This window comes from Poecile atricapillus, chromosome W (assembly GCF_030490865.1).
Source record: "Poecile atricapillus isolate bPoeAtr1 chromosome W, bPoeAtr1.hap1, whole genome shotgun sequence".
NCBI lineage: Eukaryota > Metazoa > Chordata > Aves > Passeriformes > Paridae > Poecile > Poecile atricapillus.
Genome location: NC_081288.1, coordinates 97,692,744 through 97,706,704, shown reverse-complemented (window position 1 = coordinate 97,706,704; position 13,961 = coordinate 97,692,744). Strand labels below are relative to the sequence as shown.

Here is a 13,961-nt window from a genome sequence, read left to right as displayed (position 1 = left end):
AGTTGCAGTTTTATTTCTTGGGATCCTTCGGGGTGAGATGGCAGGAGGGAAAGAGCAAGAGGTATCGAGAGGCACCTCTTTTTCAGGACAGGGGAAGGGGGTGTGGGAGATTTACACAACCAATAAGGGAACCTGGGGAGAACAAGATAAGGGAAAGAACTTACAAGTCTACATTTTCGGGGGTACATTTTTTGGGTCATACCATTTTTCCTAACTGCATTACAACACATCACTAACAGTTTTTAGGAATTGTAAGAAAAGTTTCCTTGTTTGTAAGAATTTGGTCCATCAGTGTCTCCTTTTCAGCCCTGTTTTGCCAATTACAAGCTCTCTCTTTTCCATAACACCCTGCTTACCAACTCATTTCAGTACTCCTTCACTTGACTGTGGGTCGTCATCTCCCTCCCCTGTTATTTCTAGTTTAAAGTTCTCCTCACCAGGTTAGCCAGCCTGTTGGTAAAGATGGGTTTTCCTCACTTAGTCAGGTGGATCCCATCTCTAACAGTCTTCAACCTTTAAAGAAGAGTCCCCATAGTCATAAAATACAAGTACCGATTGTCATTGCCAGCTCAGCAACCAACTGTTGATGCACAGGATACTTCCATTCCCCCTCAAGCTCTTGATTTTCACTGGAAAGACCAATGAGAAAACTACATGGGCCCCCATACCCTTGACCATTGCCCCTAGATGCATGTAGTAACACTTGATATGCTCCAGGTCTCCTCTGGCAGTATTGGTGCCCACATGAAGATTTGCAAGGAGTAATAATCCAGGGGTTGGACAAACCTTGGCAGTATCACCACAGCATCCTGTATCCAACCCCAGCAAGCAGTAAATCTTCCAACACAGCAGGTCAGGTTGGAAGATGTGGGCCCCAATCCCCATAGCATGGCATCACCCATTATTATCAGTTATCACATCCTTCTGGTGCTGCTGCATGGCTCAGGCTTAACTAGCTCTTGGACAGAGTTCCTAGACCCTCATCTGCTGTGAGGATACTGCATCTGTTCTTGGTTGGAGATATGCAGGTGAAGCAGGAGCCTTTCTGTTTCCAGAAGTCACAGGTTTCCCACCTTTGCCATTTCCTAATCCAATTAGCACAGACCATCTGATCCTCCTTCAATACAGCTGAGACTTCAGGCTGCAGGGTCTTGAAGAAGATCCAGTAGATCTCTTTCTCACCTTCTCTGATACTGCACAGTCTGCTGACCTCTTCCTGCAATTCCTTGGCAACACAGGTCCTGTTCCACTGCACACCTTCTGTAGGCAATGAAACTGTCCCACTCTTCCCCAGCCTTGGCAAGAGACTCCAAGGTCTTGCTGTATTCTGAGCTGCATCTTCCCTCAGAAGTTCGGTCTGGATTGAGTCCTCTGACATTATAGGGATAGTTGCTCCGATGGCTGGAGGTGGTACTCTATGACACATTAACACTATTGCTGAGGACATGAATGCTGTTGTCTCTTCTGACACAAGTACTGCATCTGTTGTCTGCCTCTGTTAGCTATGCTGCAAGAAGCAACTCAGGAAAATATTTGTAGAAATACCCCATCATAAGCAGGTTTCTTTTTTTCTGGATAATCAGAAAGGTACCAACAGCAGCTGGCCAAAAAAAAAAAAAAAGGGAAAATGTGTTTAATTTTGTAAGGATGCAAACTGATAATTCTATTTTTGAGTTTCATCTTTTTTCTTTTCCTGATTTTCATTATTTGGGGAAACCTACTCTTGCACATACCTTCCTAATAAATATTACCATAAAAGAAATTAATAGTGAAGAAAATTTTTTGAAAAGCAAGCTCCAAGTAAAATTTGTTTAGTTGAAGTTTTTGTGAAAACATTTCAGTGGCCACAAAATAAATTAAAAACTACTGTGTGGGAAAAAGACAAATTTCTTTGTTTAAAAAGAAGTCAAACACTTTATACTTCAGTCAGGAGTAAAATTTATTATTATCTAATGATTCTAGCAAAAGATCAGAGCCACTGTATATTAATGGCAACAGATCCTTTTCCCTGAGAATGGCCTTTTTATCTCTTCACAAGTGACAGGATGGATAGCACCAAACTTGTTTGGGAGTTCCTCTTCCAGGCAGAAAAGTTATTTTCAAGATATTTTTCATGTTGTATCTGTCAATTTCAGCAATTGCAAATACCAGAAAGTCAGCAAAATCTTGTTATTTATGTAGAATAAATATTTCAGATGAGAAACCCAAGCTTTTTGAAGGCTTATCCAGAAATGCATGTTTTACTTTTAACTTTTTTTTGCTGTATCATTTAATGTGTGTTTAGTAACACTTGGCAAATTATCTGAATGAGCTTTTTTTTTTTTTTTATTCTGCAGGTAATAAATTAACATGAGCAAATGCTTTGTTAATTAGCAAGTGCGTACAAAAATATTAATGTAGAAACATGTGGGTTAAATGATTGACAGTGAAAAAGAGTGTTTGTTCTTTGCCTGGAAACCTCAAGAAAGAAAAAAGAAAAAGCCCATTCCATAGAGCTAATTCAGAAGTTTTCTAAGTCGAAATTAAATTTCAGATGAGCATTCACATTTGGGGACAGTTACATAAACCAGTTATCACTACAAAGAAAATAATGCTTTAAAATATAAAATATTTCTTTTTAAGCAAATTGGCTAACTTTGATAGCAGAAGTTCTTATTTACAGGATTCATCAATTACTCAAGCTGAAAATGGGCATTTTTCATATTAGGTGACTTCCATGAGTAATTCATTCTTACTCTATCAAATGTGCTGTTTTGCCTCAAAAAAAATCCACTGTTTACTTGCACTGTTTCTTCTTAGATGTAGCAAAAAAAAAAATTAAAATCACTTATAGATAGTAATATTTCCCTTTTCTGGTTTTTTTTTCTTCTTTATTATTGTAGCAGCATTCATTCTCCACCACCAAATTTTTACACCAGTATGAGCAATCCTACCTTGTTTTAATACATTCTTATATATTCCTTATGGATACTGTTGTTGAACATTGCACATTGCATTTTGTTCTTCAGAACTAAAACAAAAACCTGTTGGCAATGGTTCAGGGTACTTCAAATTTACTTGAGGAAACTGAAGCTTTGCAATAATTGTCGCTTCCTGTGGGGTTTTGCTCTTTAAAAGCAAAATCACTTAGGCAAAAACTGATGGCAGAAAATTCATGATGGAAGTTTTCAGGAGATAGAAAACAGTTGTTACAATTACTGATGTACCTGTAGGAATGCCAAAGAGAATTTTCACTGTTGATCATAAGTTTTTTTAAGGGGTCTCAGGTGAAGTGGTCAATTCTGTTTGTTAAATCAGAAGCTAAATAATTGTTACATAATATAGAATCAAAGAATAATTTAGGTTGGGAGGGACCTCAGGAGGTCTCTAGTCCAACCTCCTGCTCAAAGCATGGTCAATGCTGAATTCAGACTTGTTTGTTCAGGGCTTTACCCTGTCAGGTCTTGAAAAGATTTAAGGATGGAAACTACACAAAGCTCTCTGGGTGACCAGTTGCACTGTTCAACTGTCTTCCTGGGTTGCTTTTGCTCTGCTTTGTTGTCCCTCTAGCAGATAGGGACAGCTCTGCTGTTCAAGTGCCTCATGAAAACTGGAGCCTGTAAACATGAAGCTTTTTCCAGTTACCTGAAGGAGACCTGTATTGGCTTTACATGGCAAGCTTTTGGTAGAGGTGGGGGAGTGCACAGATGTCTTCTATGAGAAGATACCAGAAGCTGTCCCCATGTCAGAAAGGGACACTTTCAGCTGGCTCCAAGATGGACCTGCCACTGGCCAAAGTCTGAACCAGAGACATTAGTAGCATCTCTGTGTTAACATGTTTTTAAAAAGAGTAAAAAATGCTTCACAACAGCAGCCAGGAGAGTGAGAATATGTGAGAGAACCAACTCTGCAGACACGAAGGTCAGTGAAGAGAGGAGAATGTGCTCCAGTTGCTGGAACAGAGATTTCTCTGCAGCCCATGGGGAAGACCATAGTGAAGTACATTGCCACCGTGCAGCCCATGGAGGATCCCACACGAGAGCAGGTGGGTATACCCCAAAAGAGGCTGCAGCCCATGGAGGATCCCACATGAGAGCAGGGTCCTGTCAGGAACAGTGGTCCCATGGAGAGGAGCCCATGCTAGAGCAGGTTTTTTGCTGGAACCTGTGACCTTGTGAGGAGACGAATGCTGGAATAGTCTGTTTTTGTAGGACTTCACCCCATGGAAAAGACCAATGCTGGAGCAGTTTGTGAAGAACTGCAGCCTATGGGAAGTATCCATATTCAAGAAGGTTATGAAGGACTGTCTCCCATGGGTGAGACCCCATTCTGGAGCCGAAGAGCGTGAGGAAGAAGGAGAGGCAGAGACAGTGTTATGAACTGACTACAACCTACATTTCTTGTTGCCTTGGGACACCGGGGGGGAGGAGGTAGAAGAGTTGGGAGTTAAGTTGTTCAAGAAAAGAAGTGAGGGTTGGAGGAAGTTTTGTTTAGATTTGTTCTTATATCTCACTCTCCAACTCTGATTGGCAAATAAATTCAATTAATTTCCCCAAGTTGTCTGTTTTCCCTGTGATGGCAATTGCTGAGTGATCTTCATGTCCTTATCTTGACTCATAAGCATTTCTTCTTAGTTTTCTCTGCTGTTCTGTTGAAAAGGGAGAATGATAGAACAGCTTGGTGAGCACCTGGCAGTCAGCCAAGGTCAAGCCACCACAAGACTTCATCTACTTTTTCCTTATGAGGTAGGCTGTATCAGATATCCACAACATCACCCATGTTATGTCATCTAACCTGAACCCTTAAGCTCTTAACTAGCTTATCATCCATCCCTAGGCAAAGCTCTATGCATTGCAGCTCCTCTTTCATATAGAGCACCTTCTTGGCTTGTTTCCTCTAAAGGTTCTATATCTATCCATTGCAGCACTCCAGAGAATCCCATAGTTATAGCTGCACAAAGTCTAGTTGGAGGCTGGTAAATAGCAGTGTACCCCAGAGGTCAGTACTGGATCCAACACTTCAGTGTCTTTATTGTTGATCTGGATGATGGGGAAAAGCATACCCTCAGCAAGTTTGCTGATGACGCAAAACTCTGAAGAGTGGCTGATGCATCACAGGGTTGTGGTGCTATCCAGAGGGACCTCGATAGGATGGAGAAATGGGATGACAGGAACCTCATACAGTTCAACAAGGGGAATTGCCAAGTCCTGCCCCTGGGGAGGAACAATCCCATGTGCCAGTACATGCCAAGGGGGCCAAACAACTGGAAAGCAGCTTTGCAGAAAAGGACCAGTGGGTTCTGGTGGGACACCAAGTTGAACATGAGCCAGCAGAGTGCCCTTGCTGCAAAGAGGGCTAATGGTATCCTGGGCTGTATTAGACACAGTGTTGCCAGTAGGTCCAGGTAGGTGATCCTTCTTTTTTCAGCACCATTTGAGTGCTGTGTACCTGAGTCCTGTATCCAGTTCTGGTCTCCCCAGTACAAGAGTGACATGGACATATTGGAGAGAGTCCAATGAAGGGCCATGAACTGGCACTGCTTAACTGTCCTCAAGGTGAAAAAAATTCTCCTATCAAGTCAGGATCTATCTTTTTTCAGTTTTTACTGTGTTTATCACCCTCCTGCCATGCATCATTGTGAAGAGGCCGAGTCTGTTCTTGATATCTTGTAGGTATTGAAAGGCTTCTATTAGGTCTCCCCTAAACTTTCTCTTTTTCGGGCTGAAAAACCTAGTTGCCTCAACCTCTTCTCATATGTTCTCCAACTCCATGGCCATGTCAGTGGCCCTCTACTGAACTTGTTACAGTTTATCAACATCCTTCTTGTAATGACAGGGATCCAAACCTAAACTGGATAAGTCTCTGCACCAATAAATGCAGTAGTTCTCAATGTAGAATATTTAAATACTGAAGATGCAAAAGGTTTCAAGAGAGGCATCTTGCCATCCTTTTAATTTTATTTTTATTCTTTAATGTTTAGGTGCCTTGACTCAAGCCATTCGCAATTTTGCAAAAAGCCTTGAAGGTTGGCTTTCCAGTGCCATGAACAATATTCCACAGAGAATGATACAAAGCAAGGTAAACAAATTTGACTGCAGTTTTCTTCTCTTTCTGCAATTGTACACTAGATGGCATTCAAGATCTAAAAATAACAGCATTTTAACTTTTATGCTAAATGTCATATTTAGATTGAACTTCAAACATGAACCATGGGGTTGGAAATAACTTTGTTTTGCCAAAAAATAATAGGAAAAACTGTATTTGTTCCATTATATGTGAATTGCAATATCTGAGGGCTCATAAATTAATACAGCAATTTTAGAATTAAAATAGACAAAACAGAAGATTGGTTGATAATACAATGTGTTAAGATAAATGGATTTCTTCATAGGTTGCCACTGTAAGTGCCTTTGCCCAGACTTTGAGAAGATACACATCTCTCAATCACCTGGCTCAGGCAGCTCGGGCTGTGCTTCAGAACACTTCTCAGATCAACCAGATGCTCAGTGATCTCAACCGGGTGGATTTTGCCAATGTACAGGTACCTTTAGCTTTAAAACCCAGACTTTAAAAAAAAATATTTCCACACATTTTTAAAAATTTTATTGTTAGTTCTTATTTTATCAAGAAAGCAAAGTGGGAACATTTTACTGATCTATATATATAGAGTGATTCAGTCAAAACTTTCCAGCTTCTGCTTTGGCCATAAGAAAAATAGAAACTCAGAAACATTATCTATTTCTGTTTTCTCTGAAGGCTTCTTATCCTTCAGACCATGCATTCTGCTAGTCTTTATTTAATGCATATGAAAGTGTAGACTACATGTGTTCTTAGAATGAACAGCATGAACAGTGCCTGAAGATGAAATCTTGGATGGCATAGCTTCTGATCTTTCATTTAAACATATTGTTCATAGAGCACTATTTCTAGTACAGATGGTTTAATTATATATAATACGTTTCATATTTTTGTTTAAAATACAATGTCATTAGTATACTTTCTTTATTGTTTGTACTTATATTTCCAACCTTTCCTAAGTAAATGGTTAGAACTAGTTTCCAGTTAACTGTACAACATAAATTTATTATTTTTTATTTGGTTTAGAAAAAGGTTTCCCTTTTATCTCCTTCTCCTTAGAAGAAACAAGTTTTTTTTCTCTTGTTGCTCAACTAACTTACATGGCCCAGATTACTGGTAGTCATACATTTGTCTTCTTTCATGAACAAACATTTTAAAACATTTTAATTTAAAAGAAGTTCAGAAGTTCACTAGCACAGTTGAATTATTTTTGTTTGTTGCAAAGATCTTTGAATAAATAACATTTAACACAATATAGTTGTATTGTGTAATAGTGTGTAAACTACCTAAGATTTAGTATGTAAGAAATATATGGTATATTAAAATTTGTTCTGTGGTAAGATATTGAGTCTATGAAAGTTGAGATGTTAACTTGGCATGTGATAGCTAGAATTTAAGAATATGGTCTTTGTTAAATCAATATTGGTTTTCTCAAATTTCATTTAACAGAAGTATCCATATTGGTCTTATTAAAACTTTAAAATTTAATATAATCATATTCCATGATAATACTGTGAATTGCTCTTTATTGTATATAGACTGTGTTTGTCCAATTGTGTGCTATTTATATTACTCATTAGGCAATATGTAATATATCGCAGACTGTGGATAAACACAACAATCCTTTTTTGTCTATAAAAGAAAGCTCTTTTAAAGTGAGGTTATTAAAAAATGTAACAAATTTTATTTGGTCTTAAGATCTTTGTCGTGGTTTAGGAATGGTATTCCCCAATTTAGTGTTCCCACTGAAACACCCTAGACCATATGCCACTCACTCACTCTTCTCCCTGTATCAGGATGGAAAGGAGAATTGACAGTACAGAAGGTAAACAACATGGGTTGAGATAAGAACAATTAACTAGAAACATCTGTGAGAAGAAAACAAACAATAACGGCAACAATATTAATAACAAAAGTGTATAAGTGAGCAATTCACATGGAAATGTTCACCACTACACCAAATGGAGCCCAAAAATACTCAACCTCTGCCACACTACCTGGACCTGGAAGGGATCCCCTTTCCCCATTCCTGGAAAATTACATGAGATAGTATAGAATAACCTCTGGGTCTTAGACATGCCCCCTCTTGGCTACAGCAAAAATTAACCCTGTCCTGGCCAGAATCAGGACATCATCTACCCCTACACCTTCCAACTATATACATACATATATATGTGTGTGTATATATATATATATATATATGCATATATGCATATATACGCAATCACTGGTATCACTGCCATAGTCAATGGCCATCCTTCCAAGATGTCTATTGAGTTCATTTAGTCTATGACTGTAGGTTCTATTCATCCTAGATGTCTTCCAGGGCTGGAGAGCTGGTGTGCTGTTGGCTGGTTGCAAGCTGCATCAGGAGCTCATGACTGGTATATCTGGAGCACTCCATCCTCGTTGTCCATGGTAGTTATGACATACAGTGGCAGTGTCATTCAGCAACCAGTATTATACAATTCAACATTGCAGACTCTTCTCACCCAAAAATCAAATCTCCTTGAGGTACAACTTGCCTTGATCCACCTTGTCCTTCAATAACTTCTGCAACTTGCCATGTAGGACTCCATATGGCAGCTTTCTATTTTCAATGGATCCTTACAATACGGCAGGAACTGTCAGTGAACAGACCGTATCGCTCTTCATTTTCTGGTAGCCAATTATATGGTGGGGCCTCCTCAGCATGTCACCTTCTCCTCCAATAGTCCAAAATTTCCACCTTTTGGCCAGTTCATGATGACTTTCAAGATCCCTGGGTGATTGGGGTTTCCTATTCAAGCTTGCTGTGTGATCAGCGCAACCCACTTACTCCATGTCGCATCAGTGGCGTGATGTGTTGAAGGGATTTTTCCTTTGAACATCCAGCCCAACACTGGCAGTCAGGGTTCCAGGAGGAGCTGTGCTTCAGTGCCAATCACTTCTGAAGCAGCTCAAATCCCCTCATAAGCTGCCAGTATCTCTTTTTCAGTTGGGGTGTAACAGGCCGTAGATCCTTTGTATCCCTGACTCTAAAAACCTGGAGGTCAAACTCAAGTCTGCCCTGGTGCTTTCTGGCAGAGGCTCCAGGAAGGATCATTCTCCCTGGCTGTGATGTAGAGCACATTTTTACATCCTGTCCTGTCCTGATTGGCCCAAGGGCTACTGCATGAACCATCTCCTGTTCAAAAGCTTGTTGTTCAGGACCCCACTTAAATTTGTTCTTGTTCCATGTCACTTGATAGAGAGGATTTACAATCTGACTATAATCTGGAATATGCATCCTTCAAAAACTCATAGCACATAGGAAAGCCTGTGTTTCCTTCTAGCTGGTCAGTGGGAACATAGCTGCTATTTTGTTGACCACATTCCTTGGAATCTGATGACATTCATCTTGCCATTTTATTCCTAAAAACTGAATTTTCTGCACAGGTCGCTCGCTTGATTTTACTTTGTTTTATGGCAAAACTGGCCTTCAGGAGGATTTGGATTATCTTCTCCCTTTTCTCAAAAACTTCCTCTTCTGTCTTGCCCCACAGGATTATGTCATCAATGTACTGAAAGTGCTTTGGAGTCTCACCCTTTTCCAGTGCAGTCTAGATCAGACCTTGGCAAATAGTGGGGCTCTATTTCTACCCCTGGAGCAATGTTGAGAATGAGTGTTTTAAGTTCACTTAAAGAATCGCCAGCAAAGGTTTAATATAAAAAGCCACATCATGACAAAGTTCATTGGTAAGGTTCACTCTATTATTTAATACATTGTTAAAACACAGAGAAAAAGCAAAAAAAAAATAAATCCAAAATCAGTCAATCCAAATCAAAATAAACACAAAACTATCTATGTGGAGGCTGGGGCAGGAGGAGGGGGAGACAGGGATAGGAAAGGGTAAGGATAAAAAAGGAATATAGAAGACACTCCTGTTGAGTCACAAGCTTCAAAGTAGATTCCCATGATAAACTGAGCCCTGGACTTGACCAACAGCACTTCACTTAAACTTAGCAGCATTTAAACTTAATAGTACTTAACTTAAACTCAATTGATAAGTTAAGCAATTTAGTAAAGGATTCATATAGAATTTCTATTGGAAAACTGCTCAGACTATTCACTGAGTCTTCACAGAAGTATAGCGAACGTCGTTTATTTCTATCTTTAGCACACTTTTATAGGGTCCGACAAGGTTCGCGAGGCTTAACAAGCTACTATTGGTTAACACATATTGTTATGCATTCTTTTCCAAGTATACAATGCCATTGTTTTTCTTTATTCTCACTGTTGCAGGAGAGTTTCAAGGACACTGCCTTTAATATTGTCACCTGGATTGAAAGCTGGGTCGTGTAGACTGGCTTTTACTAAAATATCATGCTTTTACTCTGTTAAAATGTTTGTCTACAAATTTGCTATGCTAAAACAATAACTTACTTGCAGTCCTAGCTTAGTTACAAATCTTAAGTACTTGGAAATCTAGGAGAACAACATTCCTGGAATATTTGCTACAGCATATGCACATTCACATGTACAAAGATGGTACCTGTGAAAAAATCCCCTCGAATTCAGTGAGATACTCACTTCAGATGCCATTGCATCTTCTCAGTGAGTGAAGGATTGACTCCTGAGGAGTGAGGATATCAGCCCAGGATCCATCGTTGTCATTTGGTGATCCTCCGAGTATAACAAATTTGAGAGTTCGCTGGCTCTGAGAGGCCCTATTCAGAGGGATGTTGCTGGTCACAGCCTGCTGCAGTCCAGGAGAGCTCAAAGGATCTTACTTTGGACCACTGTTTGTAGGGTCACAAGAGAGTGGACTTTAGTAGTAATAATTTTCTGTCCTGGCTGCAACTCAGGTCAGAAACTTTCTTTGAAATCTTGATTAAAAAACAATTATTCTGTAAGAGCCTGAGACGAGAGATGTGGGACATCAGGCAGCTCTTCAAAATGCTGTTTATTGTCTAGATGATTTTGCAGCACTTATGGGTCGTGGGTAAGAGAGCCACACCTCAAGCTGCCAGCTCCAGCTTATAGGCAAGCCTGAAGCCCCTTTAGTTCTGGTTACAATACATTATATATTTTTCTTTGCTGAGCATCTTAATACAACCAATCAGCATCATACACAATACCTTTACTATTACCTATAGCCTATCATAATTACTATCATTACCATATTATGGTCATTATTATCCAACCACATGAGTTAGTGTGTTACAGTTTAAGCTTAAAGTTGTTTTTCTGTTTTCTTGCAGCGGAAAATTCTTAGACCTTTTTTCTACATGCTACATCAGCATGTTTGTTTGCCTATAGTATCTTCTGCTTTTCCTAAGACTTATTTCTGCTTGGTAAAAACATATTTTTTGTTTGTGGTCAACATATCCTTTGCTCTAGCCGTAAAACTTCCTTCCAGCTTGACTTAACCTTTGCTTTCTTAGTTGTCCAGTAACGACTGGCTCAGCAATTCTTACTTTAGACATCTGTTATTCTTCTATATCAAAACTTACTTCCATCTCTATCCCACTTTCAGATTCTACATTCAGAGAGCTTTCTGCCAAGCATACATATCTGTGAAGCTCTCTTGCCAAACTTTAATCTTTCCCAACATTATTCCACTTGGGTTGTTATTCAGGCAAGAAAACTAAGTTTCTGAGGCTGTTCATTAAAAAACAGGAGCTCATTAGACAGCATAGGTTCCTGGGAACAGACAGTGTTTTTGATAAGATCAAGAGGAACTGTTTGTGAAGGCTCCTAACAAGCATTTCTCAGATCATAATGCAGGCTGGTGAGGGGGGTATGCACCACCACAGGCAGTCATTTCCAAGTGTACTGGATGCCCCTCCAGGTGAAAGCAAACTGTGGCTTGCACTCTGCCACTAAAGGAATGGAGAAAAATGCATTAGAAATATCAATGGTGGCACCACTTTGCTGCCTTGGACTCCAGTTCATACTGAAGTTCCAACATGTCCAACACAGCAGCACTCAGTAGTGGTGTGACTTCATTCAGGTCATGATAGTCCACTGTCAGTCTCCACTCTCCACTGGGCTTACACACTGGCTGGATAGGACTATTAAAAGGTGAGCAAGTCTTGCTGAGTACTCCCTGACTCTCCAGTTCACAAATCATCTCATGAATGGGGGTCACAGAGTCCTGGTTGGTGCAGTGTTTTTGACAGTGCACTGTTGTAGCAATCGGTATCTGTTCTTCAACCTTCAGGAGTCTCACAGAAGAAGAGTCCTCTGAGACACCAGGCAAGGGATTCAGATGTTGAATTCCCTCTGTCTCCACATGTCACGGGATGAATGGGAGCTTCAGACAAGCCCTGCTTTAGCCTCAGATTTTGGCAGGAGTTTAAATTTAAGGAATCACTCTGGCCCACAAGTTATAGTGATGGCGAATTAGGTCTGTTTATAAAAATGAATTATTTATTAAACAGACAAGAGAGAACATGAAAGATCTTAATCAGTTACTTAATACACAGTATAAAACTAAACTACCAGTAGATTACAGCATAACATAAAACAGTGCATGATATCAAGGTACCTATATTAATGCTAGCAAAATAAATAGTATTGATTAGGAGTCAAATGCAACTTGCCACTAAAATGATGATAATGTACACAGATTCCTTCACTTAACCCCTTGGGAGTAACTGCGAAGCAAGCCTCCCTATTTATGGCAGAAGCTCCCCACATTTTCAGGAAAATGTATAGAAGATTTCTGCTTTGTGAAAGTTTGGTGTGGCTGTTATAGTCATAAAGTGAGGTGTCTCTTGGTCAGAAATCCAGCTTATCTTCCAGATCTCACTTCAACAGTAAGATGTGTATTGGCAGTTGGGAGATGCCAGACTGATATTAACCCCATGGCACCAAAATAACTCACTACAAGACAGCTTACCCTGCTTGAGTTATCTGGCTGGTTCACAAACAACAGATAAGCTCTTGTGGGGGGTGAGGTGCCCTGCTACACCACAGCAGCTATCCCAAAAGCCCAACAGATGCCCTTTTGGGCCCTTGAAATACCCTCTTCTGAGGTAATCTATGCCAAGAATGCACAGGGCCTGTGGGGTGTTTTTGCCATTCATTCCCTGTCAGGCTCACTTCAGTTTCCAGTACAGTCAGCTGTTGGGATGCCCCTGTCCCCCTAGAAATAGATGCATTCTGTTTCCATGTGTCTTGATGGTATCAGGGTACATTGTGCGCCAGTGTCAACTAAAGACTTATACTCTTGTGGGTCTGATGTGCCAGGCCATGGGATCCACACAGTGCAATAGATGTGATTGTCCCTTTACTCCGCCTGGCTGACCCTTTAATCATAGAATCATTGAATCATAGAATGTTAAGAGGTTGGAATAGACTTCAAAGATCATCGAGTCCCAACCCCCCTGCCATAGTCAGGGACATTGCACACTAGACCACATTGCTTAAGGCCTTATCCAACCCAGCCTTGAACACTGCCAGAGATGGGACAACCACAGCTTCTCTGGGCAACCTCTTCCAGTGCCTCACTGTTGAGATGAATAATGAAGAATGGGACCAGCATGCTTTAAGATGTTTATTGCTCAAGTAAGCCAGATAAGATGTCAGTCTGAAGGTGTGAGATTTAGAGGGGCAACAAGTCAGCCATAGCTCAAGGTAGTCACGGGTTTCTTCTTCACAGAGCAATATATAACATTTTGGTTCAATAGACAGTTAACACAAAACTTGTTTCTACTTATTAAACTATCACCTTTGCTTAATTTTGCTGCACTGCGTCTGTCTCTTAGCCACTAAGCTGACAGGTCATGTACTCATACACACATCTCTATTATAGCTTCTAGATCCATAGCCTACTCTATAAATCATACTATTACAGTTCAAACTTCAAACTATTTTACTTAATATAATTTCTTACTTACTCAAGACATATTCTTACTTATAACTATAGGAACATAAG

General features: G+C 40.0%; 1 protein-coding gene across 1 annotated transcript in view; it reads left to right on the top strand.

Annotated features, from left to right (window-relative positions):
- Positions 1-13,961, top strand: part of LOC131591635 (transcription factor RFX3-like) — a 287,779-nt gene that overhangs the window by 238,591 nt on the left and 35,227 nt on the right. The window contains exons 12-13 of the mRNA XM_058862534.1: positions 5,960-6,057; positions 6,371-6,520. Coding sequence (XP_058718517.1) covers positions 5,960-6,057; positions 6,371-6,520 — 248 coding nt within the window. The remainder of the gene's footprint in view (positions 1-5,959; positions 6,058-6,370; positions 6,521-13,961) is intronic.